Below are 22,947 nucleotides of genomic sequence, written 5' to 3' on the forward strand. Positions count from 1 at the left end.
AAAGTGGGAAATGATTGGCCCAGCTTGGTTAGGGATCCTCCTGCAATCCAGTTGGCCTTGGCCAGGGTGAAGGGTTAAGTGGTGTAGCAGTGGTTGATAGATGGTGATGCCTTAGCTGGTGAAACACCCCAAAAAGTGTCTGTTTCAATAAATGCTTTTAGACAATTTCATTGCTCCCAAGATAAAAATAGCTGATAATATACCCTCATCAAATAGAAAATCCAAACCTCCCCTTATCTCCTATCCCTTTCCCCCACCACCATTATTTACCCCTGGTTTTGCTATGGTACTGTTAATGTTTTCCTGTTAGATATAGCCCGTAGCATGCAATAGTAGTTTTCCCCTATACCCCAGTATTATAAACTCTTTGTACAGAATTCATACCTTTGAAGTAGTTCATACAAGAACTTATTTATATTTGTAGATTTAATTGGTGGGTACATATAAACCCCTTTCAATCATGTTTATTTTCCATATGGCATTATTACTTATAGATCCACTAATGAACTGCCTTCAACTTCATTAACTAACCATTCACTCATCTCTAGCTTCTGTGTATATCTAGATCCCCTGTGTTCTGTATTATAAAGCCTCTGAGTTCACCTTTACCATGGTCATAAAAGCAAAATCATATAGTATCTATCCTTTTGTGTCTGGCTTATTTCATTCAGCATTATGTCCTCAAAGTTTATCCCTCTTGTCATGTGCTTCAGGACGTCATTTTGTCTTACTGCTGCATAACATTCCATTGTATTTATACCACATTTTATTTATCCACTGGTCTGTTCATGGGCACTTGGATTATTTCCATCTTTGGGAATTGGGAATAGTGCTGCTATGACTATTGGTGTGCAAATTTGTCTGTTTGTGTCACTGCTTTCAGCACTTCTGGGTGTATACTGAGTAGTGGTGTTGCTGATAGTCATAGGGGAACTCAATATTTAGTTTTCTAAGACTGTCAGACTGTCTTCCATAGTGACTGTACCATTGTACATTCTCACCAGCAGTGCATAAGTATTCTAATTTCTCCATATCCTCTCCAGCATTTGTAGTTTCTTATTTAATAACAGCCATTCTTACAGGTGTGAGGTGGTATCTCATTGTAGTCTTGAGCTGCATTACCATTATAGCTAATGAAAATGTAGCTATGGATTTTTAATATATGATGTTTATCATGTTGAGAAAGTTTCCTTTGATTCCTACTTTTTAAAGTGTTTTTATCATGAAAGGATGCTGAATTTTGTCAAATGTCTTTTCTGTGTCAGTTGAGATGATCATGTGGTTTTTCTTTTTTGATTTGTTAATGTGGTCTGTTACATTAATTGATTTTCTTGTGTTGATCCACCCTTGCATACTTGTGATAAAACCCACTTGATCATGGTGTATTATTCTTTTAATATGTTGTTGTATTAGATTTTCAAATATTTTGTTGAGGATTTTTGCATATATATTCTTTGGAGTTATCGGTCAGAAGTTTTCTTTTTTTGTATCTTTATCTGACTGTGGTATTAGGGTAATGTTGGCTTTATAGAATGAGTTTGTTTCCTCTTCTTCAGTTTTTTGGAAGAGTTTGAGCAGGAATGGTGTTAATAAACTCTTCTTGAAATGCTTTGTAAAATTCACCTGTGAAACCATCTGATGGTCCTGGGCTTTTCTTTAGTAGTAGGTTATTTATTTATTTAATTTAAACATTCCTGGCAACTGTTATTTTTTTTAATTGTAAAATATACGATATATACAAAGCGAAGAAAGAAAAAATGATAATTTTCAAAGCACATTTCATAAGTAGTTACACAATAGTTCCCAGAGTTTTTCATGTGCTACCATTCCACCATTTCAGATTTTTCCTTCTAGCTACTTCAAAACACTGAGGCTAGAAGGAATATAAATATAGTGATTCAGCAGCCATGCTTGTTTGTTAAATCTTATTTTCTCTGTTATACTAACCCTTCTCCTCTGATCCCTCTCCCAGTCTATAGGGGATCTTTTAGGCAATGCCCATTCTGACTTTTTCGTGTTGAAAAGGGATGTCAGGATAGGGGGATGTAATCAATCGATAATCTTGGAGAGGTTGCTCCCTCTGGGTTTCAGGATTTATCTGACCTAAGAACCTTCCGGGAATTATAGGTTCCAGGAAAGCAAACTTAGTGCATGAAATCTTCAGAGTCTCAATTTGAGTCCTGGGTGTTTTTTAAGAGTTAGCAGGAGTGATATTGGTTGGGGTTTAGCAAACCGTGGCTTTTAGTACGATCTAACTGAAGCTTGCATAACAGTAGCTTCCAGAATAGTCTCTTGATTCTATTTGATCTCTCTTGGTCACTGATGCCACACTTCTTTCCCCCTTTTATGGTCTGAAAAGCACTGTTGATCCCACAGTGCCAGGGCCAGATTCATCACCAGGGTCATGCCCCATATTGTCAGGGAGACTTTCACCCCTGAATGTCATGTCCCACATGGGGGGAGAGTAATGATTTTCCTTGCAGAGTTGGGCAGAGAGAGAGAGAGAGAGAGAGAGAGAGAGAGAGAGAGAGAGAGACCACATCTGAGTAACAAGAGAAGTTTCCTGGAAACAACTCTTAGCTCTCATTATGGATGTCTTAGCTTCTCCCCTACAGAAATAAGTTTCATAAAGGCAAATCTCAAAATCAAGGTCTTGGCCTATTTTCTTGGAAGTCCGTGGTTGAGAGAGGTTACCTGGGGTTTCCCAGATGGGAAAGTTTAATAGTTCCATATATATGAAAAATAATATATTTAATATTATTATAAATAGTACCATATATATAATATTATATATATATTTTTTTACCACCCCCCCTTGGACCCTCAAGGGCCTCTGCCAAAACTTTTTTTTTTCTTATCAATGCTTTTTAATTATCAGCCCACCATGGTCTGAGATGTATCCGGGTGTTACATTAAGCTATACAGAATTATAAGTCTTCCTTACGGTTCTGGACTCCTGGAGTTTGGGTTGTTTAAATGAGCCATCCAGACAGGTTGATTTAGATTGTGTTACTGAAAGTTTAGTTTCTCGACATAATAAACCTCTCTTCTCTGCCTTTGGTCTCATATAGTAGGTGAAGGTCTAGAGTATACACACTAACATCTTTTACCCTATATTCTGATTTACCTTAGACTCAGCCAGATTGGCTTTGTTTCTAACTCTAATTGAGGCCTGGTCTCTGTTTTTGTTATTTTGTTATATATAGCTATGCTAACTATCAGGGCTGTAGTACTCCATTTCTGGGTCTTAGGTATTACAGAATTATTTAAAATTCCAGGGAAATGCTACCTGATAACACATATACTCAGTGTCTCAGAATCTAGAAATACACTTAGGACTTTAGACTAAGTGTTACTGCTATAAGGGCTTGTAATCTAGGCTCCAGTTTTCTTATAAGTAGTTTTCTTGTTTGTTTGTTTTAATATTTTTTTATTGTGAAATATAACATATGTACAAAAAAAAGCAATACATTTCTAAGTACATTTTAACAAGTAGTTACAGAACAGATTTTAAAGTTGAGTATGGGTTACAGTTCCACAATTTTTTGTTTTTTCTTCTAATTGCTCTAAGACACTGGAGACTAACAGAAATTTCAGTATAGTGATTCAGCAGTCATACTCATTTGTTAAATCCTATCTTCTTTAAATAACACATATATATAAAAACAATCATTTCAAAGTACGTTGCAACAATCAGTTGTAGAACAGATTTCAGAGTTTAGTATGGGTTACAATTCCATAATCTTAGGTTTTTATTCCTAGTTGTTCTAAGGTACTGGAGGCAAAAGAAATATCAGTATAATGATTCAGCACTCATACTCATTTGTTAAACCCGACCTTCTCTGTATAACTCCACCATTTCCTTTGATCTTTCTCCCACTCTTTAGGAGTATTTGGGCTATGCCCATTCTAACTTTTTCATGTTGGAAGGGACTGTCAATAATATGGAGTAGGGAGATGGAACTGGCGGATGTTCTGGAAGGGGGCTGGCCCCTCTGCATTTCAGGACTTATCCAGTCTAGGGACCCATCTGGAGGTTGTAGGTTTTTGAGAGTTACCCTAGTGCATGGAACATTTGTAGAAACTTATATAATGCCCTAAGTATTATTTAGGATTGGCAGGAATGGTTTTGGTTGGGGTTTGGCAAGTTATGATATGTGGCAATGTCTAACTAAAGCATATGTAAGAGTGACCTCTAGTGTAGTGTCTCAATTCTATTTGAACTCTCTGAGCCACTGTACCTTATTTGTTACACTTCTTTCCCCTCTTTTGATCAGGATGGCATTGTTGATCCCACAGTGCCAGGACCAGGCTCATCCCTAGGGGTCATCTCCCATGCTGCTAGGGAGTCTTTCATCCCTGGATATCATGTCCCATGTAGGGTGGAGAGCAATGGTTTTATTTGCAGAGTTGGGCTTAGAGAGAGAAAGGCAACCTTTGACCAACAAAAAAGGTCCTCTGAAGTAATTCTTAGGAATACCTACAGGTAGGCTAAGCTTTTCTGCCTCATGTAAAAAGCTTCACGACAGCTAGCCTCAAGATAAAGAGCTTGCATTGTTTTGGGTGTCTTCAGTGTTTGACAGAGTCAGGGGTTTCCTCAGTGGTAAAGTTTAATAGTTCCATATTTTTTTGTCCCACCCCTCAAGGGACTTTGCCAATACTTTTTTATTATCTGCTTATTATGCTTCTGTTATCCAGGTATTACATTAGGCTATACAGGATTAAAGGTCCTCATTCTTATTCTGGGCTCCCTGTGTTTGGTTGTTTAAGTGATCTATCTAGAGAGGTTGAGTTAGGTTGTGTGCCACAGAAAATTTAGGTTCTGGCCAAAATAAACCTTTCTTCCTTTGGTCTCAAAGAGTAGGTGAGGTTCTGAAACATAAATAGTATCTTCCTTACCCTTGCATTCTGAATTACCTTAATTCCTACTTCATTGGCTTCATTCTTATCTCTAAATTCCAGGTTATACATATGTAAAACAGCCTCTCAAACTCAAGAAATAACAATTACTGCTCTGGACTAAACATGACTGCTATAAGAGTTTACAATCTAGGCCCCTGCATTTTCAAAATGAGACCATCCAATATTTTCTGTTTTTTTTCTGGTTTATTTTACTTCACCAAATGTCCCACAGGTTTATTCACAATGTTGCATGCCTCACAACTTTGTTCCTTTTTGTAGCAGCACAGAGGATCATATGTATACACCATCATTCACCAACCTACTTCTCAGTCAACGCATCCTTCAGCCACCTCCATACATTGTATTTTAAAGAAAAATTTAAAAATGAGACAAAAGTCTTTTATGTTTACTCATTTACTATTTTTGGCTTTCTTCATGCTTTGTATACTTTCATGTTTCTATCTGGTGTCATTTTCTCTGGGTATAAAAACCTTCCTTTAACATTCTTATAATGCAGGGCTTTTGACTGTGAATCCCCTCAACTTTTGTCTGTCTGAAAAAAATTTTTACCTTCATTTAAAAAGATACATTTTCACTGGGTTTCACATTCTAGGTAGACAGTCATCATCTTCTGACTCTCACAGTTCGGATGAGAAGTCTGTAGTCATCATTAAGCCTTTTCTTCTGTCATACATACAAATGCCTTTTTTCTTTGGCTACCTTTAAGATTTTTCTTTTACTGTTTTTAGGAAGTTGATGTGTCTTGGCATGGTTTTCTTTGTTTTTGCTCTTTTGTGTTCCCTTTGAGGTTTACTGAAGTGTAGTTTGTGAGTTTATGGTTTCAGTGAAATTTGGACATTTTTTCATTTTAATTTCTTTAAATATTTGTCCTGTATTACTCCTGTTTCTCCCCCCATCTCCACTGTTTCTCCTCTCCTTCTGTGATTTCAATTACACATACGATTGACCACTTGTTACTGTTCCTTGGTTCACTGAGACTGCTTTGTTCCCTCCTCTCTTTTTTTGATCTCCATACTTCCTTTTGGATAGTTTCTATTGCTCTGTCTTCAAGTTCACTCTTCTGTTTTTGGCAGTATCTTATCTGCTATTACCCTTTGAATTTTAAATTTTAGATACATTTTTCATCACTACAAGTTACATTTGGTTCCTTTTTATATCTTCCACTTCTCTCCTCACTGCTTGTTTTCCTTTAGATATTTGAACTTGGTCATGGTACTTGTTTTAATGTTTTTGTGTACTAACTCCATCATTGCTATTGTTTCTTACTCTGTTTCCTCCTGATTATAGGTTACATTTTTCTGCTTCTTGACATACCTAGTAATTTTTATTGGATGCTGAATGTTGTGATATCTGGTGTTTATATTGGACTTTGTTCAGTTAGAAAGTTATTTGTCATTCGATTTGATCCTTTTTGAGGCTTGTTTTTAATTTTATTAGAAGTGTTTTTATTCTAGGGATTGTTTAGTCTTATGATAAAGGTGTGACTCTTTTGGAATCACTACTCAGTGTCCCAAGGGACCAATGATTGACTGTTTGGTGAGAGCACAAATGATTCCCAGCCCAGTATGAGCTCTGGGAGCTATTCAGCTGACAGCTCCCAGGTTGCTCTCTCTAACAGACCATATGGAATTTCACACTACATCTGCATTTATTATTATTCAGCAAAGACCCTAGGGAGATTCCTCTATATTTCTGGAGCTCTTTTCTTCCTAGCTCCTTACTCACTCAAACTCTGCTACACAGTTCCTAGCTGTCTCAGATTCCCTGAACTCTCATCCCTGTCTTTTCAATTCAAAGAGAGCCACCATGCTTTGTTTGAGATCTCTCTCCCTGTTCCACATGCACTCATCTGGCATTCACCTACTTATAGAAAATAGGTGTGATTGACAGGCTTCCTTTCTTTCAGGGATTGTGTAATCTTTTGTTTAGTGTCTGAAAACAGTTGTTTCATATGTTTTGTTCCCTGTTTAGTTAAGGCTAGAGACTTGATTTGATTTTTGGCATGCTATCATAGCTGGAGAGAAAGACTTGCATATGCTCTACAAGTTAATCTCATCATAGTGGTTTTTTTTAATCTTCCTAATCCTTTCTTCTGCCTGTTGTGATGGAGTCTTTGGCTTTTAGTTTGCCTATTCAGTAAGGAGAAGTAACCCAGAACAACCCCAGAGCATTCCTGTATGATTACTCTGAGACTGGCTAAGTGAAAGTTGGTTTGCCAAACATATCACCTATAAGTCTTTGGCTTCAGGCCTGTTGGAGGTCTATTGATTGATTTATTCATTAACATATAGTCAGCAAAACTTGTATTGGGCTCCTGTTGTATGCCATGTACTACCCTTGTTGTTGTGCAGCAGCAGTGAACTCTTAGTCTTCATAGATTCCTTGGTTGAAGAATGTTTTTTTTTTTTTATTAATTAAAAAAAATTAACTAACACAACATTTAGAAATCATTCCATTCTACATATGCAATCAGTAATTAGAAGAATGTTTTTTAACCAGGCATTCTTTAAGACCCTTGGGGGTCTGAGATAGGTGTATGAGCTAGGGTTCTCTATAGAAACAGAATCAGCAGGAGATAGTTGTAAATATAAGATTTATAAAAATGTCTCACGCACCATGAAGATGTGAGAGTTCAAGGTCTATAGGGCAGACCGTGAGCTGGCAGCTCCAATGAACTCTCAGAAGAGGCTGGGTGGCTGAAGCAGGAAGAGGGATTGTCTCTTCTGAATCTTCCTTAAAAGACTTCCAGTGATTAGATTAAGCATCACGCATTACAGAAGACACTCTCCTTAGCTGATTGCCGATATAATCAGCTGTGGATGCAGCCAACCTGCTCATGATTTACGTCCATGGAATGTCCTCATAGCAACAGATAGGCCAGGGCTTGCTTGACCAGATAATTGGGCACTATTACCTGGCCAAGTTGACACATGAACCTGACCTCACAATGGGTAAAGTATCATCTTTGCCTTCTAGAATTCATGACTGTGACAGATTAATAAACAGATCAGACTGTTTTGTTGTGATATGGTCAGTGCCATGATATAGAAAGGTACTAAGGGATCGTTCCTCTTGCTCTTCTGCCCCTGGAATTATTTATTTATTTTTGCCCTGGAATTCTTGCAGGGAACTTAGCTCTTCACCTTTAAAGTGAGTGAAAACAATTACCTACCATTTAAGGACATCATCTCTTTCCCATTTGTTCTAGTTTGCCAGCTGCCAGAATGCAATATACCAGAAACGGAATGGCTTTTAAATGGAGAATTTAATAAATTGCTAGTTTACAGTTCTAAGGCCAAGAAAATGTCCCAGTTAAAGCAAGTCAATAGAAATGTCCAATCTAAGGCATCCAGGGAAAGATACCTTGGTTCAAGAAGGCTGATAAAGTTCAGGGTTTCTCTCTCAAGTGGAAGGGTACATGGTGAACACAGTCAGAGTTTCTCTCTCATCTGGAAAGGCACACGGTGAACACGGTCAGGGTTCCTTTCTCATCTGAAAGGACACATGATGAACACGGCGTCATCTGCTAGCTTCTTCTCCTGGTTCCCAGTTTCATGAAGCTCCCTGGGAGGCATTTACCTCTTCATCTCCAAAGCGCTGGCTGATGGATTCTCTGTTTCATGGTGCTGCAGCATTTTCTGCTCTCTCCAAATCTCTTTCTTTCTCCAGAATGTTTCCTCTTTTATAGGACTCCAGAAACTTATCAAGATCCACCCAAATGGGTGAGACATGTCGTCACCTTATCCAGTTTAACAACCACTCTTGATAAATCACATCTCCAGGGAGATGATCTAATTACAGTTTCAAACATGCAGTATTGAATAGGGATTATTCTGCCTTTATGAAATGGGATTTAGATTAAAACATGACTTTTCTAGGGGTATACATCCTTTCAAACCAGCACAGCATTATTTCTCACTCCCATTCTATTCATAGTTAGATGTTGTGCTCAGGAATTTTGGGAATACTGTTGATTTTCTGTCCCTTTCAGGGGCTTCCACTGAAGTTTAGCTGAAGCCTCAGGGTGAATGTCCTAAATTGGGCTTTTTAGTTAGAGGTGGGTTTATGTCTTAACTTTGATATTGACCATCTGAGTGACTTTAAGCAAATCCCTGAACTTCTCTGAGTCTTGTCCTCTTTTGTGAATGGAGCTGGCAATACCTATCACCTACTTTGCTTAATCTTTCACTCAACAAATATTTTTTGCGTGGTATTGTTCTAGATACAAGGAAGATGTAGACCTCTTATGAAGCTTATGAGTTATTTGGGGGAGACAGACTTTAAAAACGCTCTAGTAAATCTATACTATATTAGATGGCAGATAGTGCTAGGGAGAAAAAATATACTAAGAAAAAGAGGCATATATTAGTTTTCTATTGCTGTATAACAATTATTCCCAATTTTAGCAGCTTAAAACAAATGAAACTTTATTGTAAGCAGTTTCTGAGGCTCAAGAATCTGGAGCGGGTTAGCTGGCTTGTGGTTGCTTATGAATTTGTAGTCTAACTACTGGCCAGAACTGCTGTGATCTAGAGGCTCAACTTGGGCTGAAATGTCCATTTTCACGCTCATTTACTTGGTTGTTTGTCCTCAGTTGTTTTCTGGCTCTTGGGTGGAGGCCTCAGTTCCTTGCCACCTGGGCTTCTCCTCAGGGCTTCCTAAAGGCCCACACCACATGGCATATGTCTTACCTGAGAGCAACTGATGAGAGAGAAACAAAGAGAAAGTGAGTTTGCACATGTGTGCCAAGAGAGAAACCAGAAGCTGTGGTCTTTTTTTAACCTAATCTCAGTAGTGACACACCATCATTGTTTCCATGTTTTTTTTGGTCACATAGATCACTGTTCTTTCAGTATGGGATGAGACTACACAATGATGTGAATACTAGGATAACAAGGGTCACACCAGGGTCATATTTGAGGCTTGCTGCCACAAAGGGAGAAGAAATAGGGCATGGTAGTCATTAGCATTTTATATCAGTAGCAGGGAAGGCTTCACCAAGAAGGTGACACTTGAGAAGAAACTTGAGTGAAGTAAGGTCTAAGCCAAGCCACATCTGGGGAAAAAGTGTTCAGACAGAGGAAAAAAACAGGGTTAAAGATCATGAGGTAGGAGCATGCTTAGAATATGGAAGAAACAGAGGAAGTAAAAATGACTGGAGCAAAGTGAGTGAGAAGGATGAGTTCAGAGAATTAATGGGGGCCAGATCATTCTGGGCCTTGTAGACCATTGTAAAGATGTTGGCTTTTAATCTGATTGAGGTGGGAGGTTTGACATAATGCAGCTTACTTTTTTTTTTATGTTCATAGCAATTAAAAAAAAATTTTTTTTTAAATACCAAAATCAAACAAACGTAAACATTCTTATTTTGATCATTCCGTTCTACATATATAATTAGTAATTCACAATATCATCACATAGTTGCATATTCATCATCATAATCATTTCTTGGAACATTTGCATCTATTCAGAAAAAGAAATAAAACGAAAACAGACAAAAAATTTGTACATACCATAACCCTTACCCCTCCCTTTCATTGATCACTAGCATTTCAAACTAAGTTTATTTTAACATTTGTTCCCCCTATTATTTATTTTTATTCCATATGTTCTACTCATCTGTTGACAAGGTAGATAAAAGGAGCATCAGACACAAGGTTTTCACAATCACACAGTCACATTGTGAAAGCTATATCATTATCAGTCATCATCAAGAAATATGGCTACTGGAACACAGCTCTACATTTTCAGGCAGTTCCCTCCAGCCTCTCTATTACATCTTGAATAACAAGGTGCTATCTACTTAATGCGTAAGAATAACCTCCAGGATAACCTCTCAACTCTGGAATCTCTCAGCCATTGACACTTTGTCTCATTTCACTCTTCCCCCTTTTGGTCGAGATGGTTTCCTCAATCCCTTGATGCTGAGTCTCAGCTCATTCTAGGATTTCTGTCCCACGTTGCCAGGAAGGTCCACACCCCTGGGAGTCATGTCCCACGTAGACAGGGGGAGGGTGGTGAGTTTGCTTGTTGTGTTGACTGAGAGAGACTACATCTGAGTAACAGAAGAGGTTCACTTGGGGGTGACTCTTAAGCCTAATTTTATGTAGGCTTGACCTATCCTTTGTGGGGTTAAGTTTCATATGAACAAACTCCAAGACTGGGGGCTCAGCCTATAGCTTTGGTTGTCCACACTGCTTGTGAGAATATCAAGAATTCAACTTGGGGAAGTTGAATTTTCCCCCATTCTCACCATTCTCCGAAGGGGACTTTGGAAATACTCTTTTATTTACTGTTCAGATCACTTTGGGATTTATCAGGGCATCACCCTGGACAAACCCACAAAATCTCATGTCCTACTCAAAGTTCCATATGTTCATAGTAATTTTTAATTTTATGATAAAAATATGGAATAAAATAGGTTCAATATTTAGATTTTCCACAGCCATATTTCTTAAATCAAAACTTAACTTTCAGGGAAAAAACCCAATTAAGTACAGTCAGTTCAAAAGGAACCAAAACTGTCAGTTTTTGAATAGTTTTCCTACCTCTAATTATTTGAACAACCTCACTACCTCTATTTATTTGTTTTCCTTGTCTCAGAATTCCAACCAGGAGAAAACTAACCATATCTGACCCCTACGAATCCAACCCCTGTGTCACCCCAGGGACTGTGCTTGGGGGCACCCAGCTTACCTATTAAAAGGATCACTGTGGCTCTTGTATAAGAATAGACCGTAAAAGGGAATTGGGAAAGCAGAGATATAATTAGGAGACTATTGCAAAAATCTGGTACTCATATTAAGAGGTAATGGATGTAAAGTTCTTGGCACAGTGTCTGGCATGTAGGTTGCAACGATAAAGTTGTAGTTCTCTTTCCCTTAAAATTGGTGCACTCTGATTGCCTAAAAGTACTCTTCTCTCTTCTTTCTGCAGCTCAGTAAACGCTCGGCTACTGACCTGTGTGGCCGGAATGATGGAAACCTTAAGGTGATCTTCCCTGATGTAGAGATGGAGGATGTCACTAACCCTGGGTTCAGAGTTAGAGCCCAACCTGGTGATTATGTGCTGGTGAAGGTAAATTGTCCTTTTGGGCTTTTGGCTTGCAGGGTGAAAACAAGTGTTAGATTGGATAATTTGAGGGATGATATTTTTTACTTTAGTATAATAAAAATCTCTCAGTAGTTTTCATAACCTGTACACTCAAAGGCACCTTGGATCAGATTTCCTAAGTAATGTCCTCTTTCTTTTCTCTTCTTTTGCCCTGTAAGGGTTCTTTCTGAGAATTTGGTGATGTCGGAGTATATCATGTTATTTCCTGCTGTAGAAAGGCCAGGAAGTATTAGTGATTTTGAGTTAGGTGATGATGGTCCCTGTCAGAGATCAAGGTGTCATCGTAGTCTCTGATGCCCCAGGTGTCCCTAACTTATGTGCATTTAAGTTTCCTGGGCCCCTTCCCTGGAATAGCAGGCCTAGCTGTATGGCTGTAGGATTTCCCTTTCCTTCTCCCCTTTCACTAGGGATAGTCTTCCTTCCTTTCTTTCTTTCTTCCTTTATCTTCCTTCTCCTTCCTTTTCTTCTCACTCTGTCATAGGTCAGACACTGCCATTTCCCCTCCTTCTGATCCTCTTTGCTTCATGTACTTTGCTACAGAACCAAGAGCTGTAGGGCATGTTCTGATAAGGTAGGCAGGGACAAAGGTGTTTCTCCAACACTGAGCTTTACGGCATCTGCAAAGAGAGACAGAGCAGGAGAGGGTGATTCTCTGTCTACTGATGTTGATCAGTGTTACCTCTTTCTCCTTGTTCCTTAGCCCTCACCCTTTAGTCTGTTTTGTGTCCTTGCTCTTACTTGTTATCTTAGTCTTGAGTATTGGAAGCCATGACCTATGGCTTACAGGTGAGGGAGGCTCATTCCCCTGGCATGTAACTTCTGTGGACTGTCCTGGAAATTTTACCACTAGTTAGAACTTTACTGTTCCTGTTGAAATTGCTCTCCCATGTTCTATTCATATGACAGGAACTTAGCATGATCCTACTGCCTCCTGTCCTTCTCCTTACTGGGGATTGTCTTCTTAAACATTACTTAGGAATTTCCTAAGGAGGTGATTCCTACTAGTCAACAATGTGATTGCTCTGGAAATAATCCTTCATAGGCTTCTCCATTTGTTCATTTTTTTGTTGTTATTTGACCCTGTCTTGTTTCCGTATTTCTCTGTCTTCTGAAGGTTTGCATCTTTGATTATTGGTTGCTCTTCCACACCTCTTCCTACACTTATTCTACTACAGCTAAGGGTTACTTGAGAAAAGGGTTAGTTTAGGTTAGTTGGCTGTAGAGTTAGCATGTTGTCTCTTGTAAAATGGAAAAATTCCCCTTGGCACAAAAGATAGGATGGTACTCAGAATTATTTTTGTTTTGAAGTGACATGAACTCTACAATTGACATTTAGTGAAGAATGGAAGTCAAGCAGGAGCTTGAATCAGGGGTCTGTTGGCTGTCTCCCTATGTCTCTTATCTCTGCTGGGCTTATGTTCTTTCAGCTTAGAGTTTCTGGGCTGCACTAGAACCTTTCCTTTGTATCATCACTTTTTTTTTTTTTTTTTTTTTTTTTTAAAGAGGGAGGAAGGGAAGGAAAGACAGAGAGAAGGAAGGAAGGATGGAAGGAAGGAAGGGAGGAAGAAAGGGAAACATCTTTAAACATTTTCTTGTTTTTTTTTTTTTATTGTATTTTGTTTGTTTGTTACATGGGCTGGGGCCGGGAATCGAACCGAGGTCCTCTGGCATAGCAGGCAAGCACTTTGCCCGCTGAGCCACCGCGGCCCGCCCTGTATCATCACTTTTTCATCCCCTCTTCCTCTGTAGTGTTCAACCCTAGTGAAACCAGTCACCTGTTTACTCTGCATCTGCACTCAAGCAGCTGAACATTGCTGGGAGAAAAGCACATGGTTAAGCTGTATTACATGGATTAGGTTCGATGGTAATGACAGAAAACTTAAAATACAGTTGCTTAAATAAGACAGAAATTCTTTTTCATATAAAAATCTGGATTTAGAAGGTCCAGGATTGGTGATTGTGATGCCTCCATGATCATCAGGGGTCCAGGCTGTTTCTCTCTTTTGCTCTGCTGTGTGTGGCTTCCATTCTCAAGGTCATCTAATGATCTAAGATGGCCGCTTCAGCTCCAGCCATCATGTCCATATTCTGGCAGGCAGGAGAAAAAAGAGAGAAGGGCAAATACTCTTTTAGGACACAGACCACTTCTGCCATAGTAGCTCTCCATGCAAGACTGCAAAAAAGCTAAGCAGTGTGGTCTTCATTCGGAATGACCATGTGCCCAGCTGAATATGGGAGTTCATGTTACAGTCTCTGTCACATGAGCAGAGTGCACTAATTTCAAATTCATCACCATAAAACTGAAAATGAGCACTTAGCATGATCCTGATATCCTGATCTATTATACTTCTCTACTATACTGATTTTTTTCATTCTCTTTCTCCTTGAATCTCCATCCACCTTCCCAATTCCTAGTTTTACCTGTGATCTTTGTCTCATACTTCATAGTGAAAATAATTACAGTCAGATGAAACCTCATTCTTTCATCATAATTTCTACCAACCCACTCAACAACATACTGTCTTTTTGCGTAACACTGTGTGGGAAGTGTCCGCATTTTCTGATGTCAATGCAACTTTAGTTCTGACCCTTGTCATCTTTTCAGTGAATTTGCATTTATCTCCTTACTCTCTTACATTTTAAAACGTGATATGGTAAAAATAGAGTTATTAATTTCTTCCCCTTTCCTACAATTTTCTATTTTGCAAGCATTCCCTATCTTAGCAAATGGTACCACCCAGTTGCTCAAGCCAAAAACATAGGAATCATCACAATACCTTCTTTCCTGTACTCTATACTACCGGTTTATCACTTTAGGCTCTACTCATAGAATGTATCTCGAATCCGATAATTTCTTTCTAAACCCAAGCTACTCTCATTTCTTGCTTGGAAGATTGCAATAGCTTCTCACTATTTCTGTATTTTAAGAGGAATTATTTTATTGATGATACTGTAAATGTAGAAAGTGCCCAAATTACAAGCATCTTCCCACCTTGCTTGATGAGTTATCACAAAGTGACCCTACCTATTTAACTGTCACCTGTATCAAGAAATAGAATTTTAGAGAGCAGGCACAAAATGGTGGACTAGGAAATTTTACAAATTGCTCCCTCCATTAGAAAAATAAAAAGGAGACTGGAATGAACTAAGTAACCCTGGAACCAGAGTGGTTATTTAGAGCAACTGCGGGAGTACCAGAGGAAGTGAGAGGCTGCCAGGGGTTCAGCTTTTGTAAGTGAAAGCATGAACTAGTGAGCAGCTCCTATTGCTTAGCCCTGTGGCAGTGGCTGTGGCAATGTGGCCTGGATTCTGAGAGTGGCCAGCTGGGGCCAGGGCTGGCGGAGAAAACCTGTTCCTCTAAAAGTTGGAGTTGAAGGTTGAGGTTGGTCTTGGGGATCCAAGAGGGAACAGAGTGTGGAAGTTGACCCTCTTCAGTCAGTTTTGGACTTTGGACTTCAGGGTCAGTTTTGGCCCTCTGTGCAGCAGTACTTTCCTACCAGCATCCACCAGGAGCTCATTTTTTTTTTTTCTCCTTCCTTCTGCATGTGGGTGTTTCTTGATCTGGCAGATCCCAGAGGACACTGTATAGACCCTGGGCCTTGGGGCCAGCTCTCTCTGCAACAGCAGCTTTTTGCCTCATGCTAATATCTACAAGGACTTAGAGATACAGTGTACTTGTTCGTTGGTTGGGTTTCTTCTTTCTCTTTCTTGTATTGTTTAGTCTGATGAATCCCTGAGGGCCTGGGACAGGCTAGCCTCCATTTCTCTCAGAAGCAGCATCTTCTGTCAGTCCATCAGGATCTACAGGAACATGAGTCACCTGTATACTCCTCTTTTTACATTTTTAAAAAAATTGTTTGTTTTGCTTTTTCTTTTTCTGCTTTATATTTCTTGGTCTGATGGACCCCTGAGGAATGAGCAGGAATGCTAGATTTCTGCCTTGAAAGCAGCAGCTTTCAGCTTCCCAAGAGCACATAACAATATAACAGGAGATTTGGAGAAGTGATGCGCATCACTGTTTTTTCCTTTGTGTATATGTGTATTTTGTCTGTTTGCTACTATTATTTTCTTTTCTTTTTGACCTCCTTTCTTTCTTTCCTTCGTTTTTTTTCCTTCTTGTTCATAATCTGACAGATTGAAATGAGGAAGAACTAAATTTCCAGAGTGGTCACAATGTAGTACTCAGAATGTCTAGTTCTCAACAAAAATTGCAAAACATACAAGTAGACAGGAAAATATGGCCCAGTCAGACAAAAAGAATTTGACAAAAAATATTTAGGAGGAAGCATAGTCTCTGTAGTACTAATCAAAAATCTTAGAGCAAAATGGATTTTTTGTCAAAAATAGAATTGATGAACTAAAGGAAAAACAGGACAAAGAATAAGGGAAAGGAGAAAACCACATATAAACAAAGCAATAATTTCAGTAGAGATAGAAAATTATAAAGAACCAAGTGGAAATTCTGTGACTAAAAAATACAATAACTGAAGTAAAAAATTCAATAGTAGAAGGGTTCAGGAGCAGACTGGAGGAGGCAAAAGAAAGGCTCCGTGAACATGAAGTTGTCCAGGTTGAGGAGCAGAAAGGAAAAAAGCATGCTAATATATACATCATAGGATCCCCAGAAGGAGAAGAAAGAAATAATGGGTCAGAATAACTATTTGAATAAATAATGACAGAAAACTTCCAAAATCTGGGTGGACAATGGTAATGCAGTGGTAGTGTTCTCACCTGCCATGCCGGAGACCTGGGCTCGAGTCCCAGTGCCTGCCCATGCGAAAACAAACAAACAAACAAAAACTTCCAAAATCTGCTGAAAGATATGAACTTACAAATCCATGATGCTTAATAAACAGCAAGCACAATGAACTCAAAGAGATCTGTACGAGACATATTACAATCAAATTGTCCAATGCCAGGGGCAAAGAATCTTAAAAACAGCAAGATAGAAGTGACATGTCATATATCCTTAATGGCTAGGAGGCAATGAGAGGACATTTTTAAAGTGCTGAAAGAAAAAGAAAAAACAGGAAAAAAATCCCTGTTACTTGAGAATATTATACTTGGCAAAGTGGTTCCTCAAAAATGAGGGAGAAATTAAGACATTTGCAGACAAAAAAAATTGAGGGAGTTCAACATCATGAGACTTGCCTTACAGGAAATGCTAGAGGCAGTCCTCTGTGTTGAAAGGAAAGATACTTGACAGTATGATGCTGGATGAAGAAATAAAGATTTCTGAGGTACCAAAAATATGGGTAAATATATATACATACAGTATTATTTTATTTTTCATTGATAACACTGTCCTTTACTTTGTATAAGGCTGGAAGTTCAAATGCATAAAAAAAGAAGCATACATCTTTGTTACTAGACATGCAGTGCATAAAGATGTAATTTGTGATCTGAACAACATAAAAGGGCGAGATAGGAGAATATAGATAATTGTGTGGACTATTGAAATCAAGTTGGAATAAATGCAAGCTAAATTGTAGTAGATTTAGGATGCTAAATGTAATTCCCATGTTATCCATAAAAACATACTTAAAAGATCTACACAGGGAAGGCCATGGTGGCTCAGCAGACAGAATTCTCGCCTGCCATGCCAGAGACCCAGATTTGTTTCCTGGTGCCTGCTGAATAGAAAACTGAAAAAATAGAAGAACTGAACAGCACTCTAAACCATTTAGATGTAACTATAGAACATTTCACCCCGCAGCAGTGGAATACACATACTTTTTTTAGTGCGCATGGATCATTCTCAGATAAAAACCATATGTTAGGGCACAAGAAAAAGTTGTAAATACATTTAAAAATAATGAAATAATAAAAAGTAACTTCTCTGACCACATTGGGATGAAACAAGAGACCAGTAACAGAAGGAAAACTGAAATTTTGTCTTTATTGTTTTTTTAATTTTTGTTAATAAAACCAATCAACATACAATCTGAACGTTCTTTTTTATCACATAGTTGTATATTCATCATCATTATCATTTCTTTGAACATTTTCATCAATTCAGAAAAAGAAATAAAAAAACAAAAAAGATTCATAATACCATATCCCTTACCCCTCCCTTTCATTTATCACTAGCATTTCAATCTACTAAATTTATTTTAACATTTGTTCCTCCTTTTATTTATTTATTTTTAATCCATATGTTTTACTCATCTGTCAATAAGGTAGATAAAAGAAGCATCAGACACAAAGTGGAAAACTGAAATATTTATAAATATGTGGAAATTAAACAGCAAACAATTAAACAACCAGCAGGTGAAGAAAGGATTACAAGAGAAATTATAAAATACTTAGAGACAATGAAAACAAAGATGCAACATACCAAAACTTAGAGGACGTAGTGAAGGCAGTGCTTAGAGGGAAATTTATATCTATGGATGCCTATATTAAAAAAGAAGAAAGAGCTCAAATTAACCTAGCTTTACATCTTGAGAAATTAGAAAAAAGAGAGAAAAGTAAACCCCAAAGTTAGCAGAAGAAAGGAAATAATTTAAGATTGTAGTGAAGATGAATGACATTGAGAATAAAGGCACAATTGAGAGAATAAGCAAAGCAAAAAGTTGGTTATATGAAAAGAAATCAATAAAATTGATAAAGCTAGACTGACAACGAAGAAAACAAAAGATGCACATGGCAAAATCACACAAGAAGATGATGATGTTACTACTGACCTTACAGAAGTAAAAAGGATTATAAGAGAATATTATGAACAGTTGTGTGCCAACAAACTAGATAATGTGGAAGAAATGGAAAAATTCCTAGAAATACATCAGCTACCCAAATTAAGAAAAATAGAAAATGTCAACAAATCTGTAATAAATACAGAGATTGAGCCAATAATTTAAAAATTTCCACCTAAATAAGTCCAGGACCAGATGGTTTTGCTGGTGATTTTTACCAAACATTTAAAGAAATAAAACCAGTCCTTCACAAACTCTTCCAAAGAATTCAAGAGGGCTAACACTTCCCAAGTCATTCTCTAGACCAATATTACTCTAATACTAAAGCCTGGCAAAGACAAAATAAGAAAAAAAAATTATAGGCCAGTTTCCCCTATGAATATAGATGCAAAAATACTTAACAATAGCAAGCTAAATCCAATGGTGTATGAAAAAGATTATACACCATGACCAAGTGGGATTCATCCCACAAATGCAGGGGTGGTTCAATGTGTGAAAATCAATCAGTACAATACACTACAAAAATAGAGTGAAGGAAAAACCACATGATTATCTCAATAGATGCAGAAAAGGCATTTGACAAAATCCAGCACCCTTTTTTTTTTTATGAAAACACTCAGAAAAGTAGAGCTAAATGAGAACTTTCTCAACATAGTGAAGATTATTTAGGGTAAACTCACGGCTAGCATACTCAGTGGTAGAGACGTTTTTCTCCTAAGATTTCTACTGAGATCAGGAATGAAACACCATTACTATTTAATATTGTACTAGATGTTCTTAACAGCAGTTACATAAGAGAAAATAATAAAAGATGACCAAACTGGAAAGGAAAAAGTAAAACTATCTCTATTTGTAGACAACATGATCTTTTATGTAGAAGGAAAACTGAAAGGAATCCATGGCAGGAGGTATCTGGGCTGTGCTTTTGCTGTGTGAATCTTAGGCTGCCGTGGGACCAAGTGATGGGGAGGGGTCTGGACTGACAGGTCCCAGTCACAAATCTCCAACCTTCTCTTTTGGTGTTTTCTTTTCTTTTCTTTGATTCCGTGTTTGTGGAGTCCCTCTCTAGTCTCTCTCTTCCTTCAAAGTTCAAAGCAAGTGGGATTTGTCCTTTATTATTTATTGTTTTTTTTTTGTATTTATCACATTATTATATTTACATGAAATGTCCAGAATAGGCAAATCCATAGAGACAGAAGATTAGTGGTTTTTCAGGGGCTAAGGGAAGGAGGAATGGGGAATGCTAATTGGTATGGAGTTTCCTTCTGGGAAGGTAAAAATATTCTGGAATTATATAATGGTGATGGTTGTATAACCTTGTAAATATAGTAAAAACCACTGAATTGTACACTTTAAAAGGGTGAATTTTATGGTAAATGATGTTATGGATAGTGGTGATGTTAGCACAACATTGTGAATGTATTTAACACCAGTGAAGTATACTTGAAGTGGTTAGGTTTTATATATGTTGCCAGAATTTTAAAAAATAGAACTGTACAAAACAAAGAGTGACCCCAAATATTGTTGCCAGACAAAGGTGGTGGATTCTTTTACCCAATGCATTCTTTTGCCCAATACACTCAATGACTAATGCTTGAGACACCAGGTGTTTCAGTTTGCAAAAGCTGTCAGAATGCAATATACCAGAACTAGAACGGCTTTTTAAAAGGGGAATTTAATAAGTTACAACTTAACAGTTCTAAACCTATAAAAAATGTCCAATCTAAGGCATCCAGGTAAAGATACCTGAGTTTAAGGAAAGCCAGTGGGTCTGGAAGAGCTCTGGCAGCTGGGAAGTCGTGTGGCTGGCATCTGCTGGACTCTTGCTCCTGGGCTCTGTTGCTTTCAGCCTGTGTTCCTGTGGGGGTTCCTCACTCTGCTTCTCCAGGGCTGACTTTCATCTCTTGGTTTCCCTTGGCTCTCGCCAGGCTTGCTGAACATCTCATGGCAATGTCTGCTTGGCTCCAAGTATCTTCAAATGCCTGTGTCTCTTCTCCAAGTGTCAACATCTGTGTTAACTCTGGGCTCTGTCAGCTCTGAAGCATCTTTTATTTCTCCCTCCAAAATGTTTCCTCTTTTGAAGGACTCCATCCTTCTTTTGAAGGGTCTTGATTAAGACTCCACCTGGAATGGGTGGAGTCATATCTCTATCGAATCAAAGGTCATACCCACAATTGGGTGTGTCACATCTTTGTAGAGATAATGTAATCAAAAGTTTCCAACCCACAGTATTGAATCAGGATTAAAAGAAACGGCTGCCCCCACAAGATTGGGTCAGGATTAAAACATGTCTTTTCTTGGGTACATAATAGATCAACCCGATACATCAGGATTTCAAAAAAAGAGCTATGGCTAGGTGTGAAGGAGGACAGCAGATAGTATGACCCCAAAATCTGCCTCCCCGAACTGCAGTAATTCTGATAGTTTCATAGTATCAAAAGATAGGGAAGTTTTAGGATGATGAGCACAATAGCTCCAGATGATGTAATTAGAGGTGATCTAATCATTGAGCATGCACAGATTGATTACATGCTTAGTTACAGAATGTAAAAAAATAATGGCTTTTAATACAATGATGGGCATGATTTTTAGTATTATAAGAGGTATAGGTGACAAACAGGTTAAAGTCTAAGCTACAGCATATGTCAGGCGGGCCCATTTTGGTTAGATCTAGCTTCAGTTATCAAGATAATTTTGGAATGGGGGTGTGTTAATTCTGCACTGACCCAAGGCCTTTCATTAATAAACATCAGGGCCTGTCTTTAGTGATCACAAGACTCCAAAGTAAAAAAAAAAAAACGGATAAAATGTGTACAAATGTTATTGTTTTTTTTGGGGAGAGACTTTTCTGGGGAGTGTCTTGTGTCACCATCTTAAGATGGGACTGACCCATTTTTAACCACTTAAATTATGTGCAATGTCATTGTCTAAGATTGCTTCTTACTTCTGTGATTGGGGGCCCACAGGAACTATATAGTCTCTTATTGCCTGTCATTCCCATCACGTTCCTTTTGGTGGCCTCTCCTCCATGGGCTGCACATTATGTCCCTGTGATTCAGTCCTGGTAACCTTGTCTTCTGACTGGTTTTCTTTCAGATCACCTTTGCCAGCTCTCAGACGCTTAAAGGAGATGTTCTCTGCAAGACTACTCTGAAGGACTCCTCAGCATATTGCTGACCTGAGTGGAGGCAAGAGTTACTTGAGCCATCATTCCCAAGGTTGGGAGAGAAGACTGGTCTTTTGTTAAGAGATGGTGAAGATTTGGAGGCAAGTTGATAGTGTTTTAAGCAACTTTATGTCAAATGGAAACTGTATCTCCTTGCTGCTATGTGAACAGCCTTTACAATAATTAAATATACCTGAACTAAACAGCCCCATTTGTCTCTCTTCATTTGCTTCATTTTTGTCTTGTTAGTGTTTGTGTGGGGTTTTCCTCATGGACTCTGTGTTAAGTGTTTCCCAACCCAAATTCTGCTGTGGACCCTGCTAACTTCTCTGGTTTATTTGTCTGTACCCTAGGAGTTAAAGACTGTGGGAGGGGGAACATGGGAAGAGAACCACTTGCTTGGAAAAGTCTATTCTAGAACTTTCTGATATTTTAGTTTTATACTATTGACTCATCTGCCTATCTTCTCAATTTATTCTGTTTCTTACCTGAGGATTTCCTTTTTGGACTTATTCCATAGTTTATCAGTTCATTCTTTGGAAATGTAATTATCTGCCAATAGTCTCAGAGTAGTGGTTTCTGGCCCCTTCGGCGCCAAATTATTTCTTTCTGTCATTTTCATTAAAACAATGACAGAAAACCCACCAAGACATGGTAGCATGGAATATTTAGAGTGAAGTGTTGATTTATATTTAGTTCAAGTCCCCACTCTATTGCTTACAAGCTGTGAGACCTTGAGCAAATTTATACTTCATTCTTCTGTGCCTTGACTCTCTCATGTGTGATGTGGAGATAATAAAATGCTTATCTCATTTGATGTTTGTGGTGTTCAGTGAGATAATACTCATAAAGAGCTTAACACAGTCCATGGTATAGTTTAAGCTCTTATTAAATGGAAATGGTTATTGAAAGAATTTGCTCCTAAAACAGACTACCTTTAATAGGGTATTTTTGCTGTGTATCTGGCCAAATCTCCTTTATTTCATTGACCTCCTTGACAGCTTTGGAAACCGCAGGGTGGGAAATCTCTTCCTTAGGTGCTGGTTTGGA

The 22,947-nt window shown here is 38.2% G+C and overlaps 1 protein-coding gene across 4 annotated transcripts in view; it reads left to right on the top strand.

Annotated features, from left to right (window-relative positions):
• CDK5RAP1 (CDK5RAP1 mitochondrial tRNA methylthiotransferase) overlaps positions 1-22,108 on the top strand; it is a 91,108-nt gene extending 69,000 nt beyond the window's left edge. For all 4 annotated transcript variants that reach the window (XM_077111285.1, XM_077111302.1, XM_077111293.1 and 1 more), the window contains 2 exons: positions 11,860-12,000; positions 21,828-22,108. In XM_077111285.1, coding sequence (XP_076967400.1) covers positions 11,860-12,000; positions 21,828-21,908 — 222 coding nt within the window. In that variant the 3' untranslated portion in view covers positions 21,909-22,108. The remainder of the gene's footprint in view (positions 1-11,859; positions 12,001-21,827) is intronic.
• Positions 22,109-22,947: the final 839 nt, after the last annotated feature.

The sequence above is a fragment of the Tamandua tetradactyla genome, chromosome 1, assembly GCF_023851605.1.
Source record: "Tamandua tetradactyla isolate mTamTet1 chromosome 1, mTamTet1.pri, whole genome shotgun sequence".
Lineage (NCBI taxonomy): Eukaryota > Metazoa > Chordata > Mammalia > Pilosa > Myrmecophagidae > Tamandua > Tamandua tetradactyla.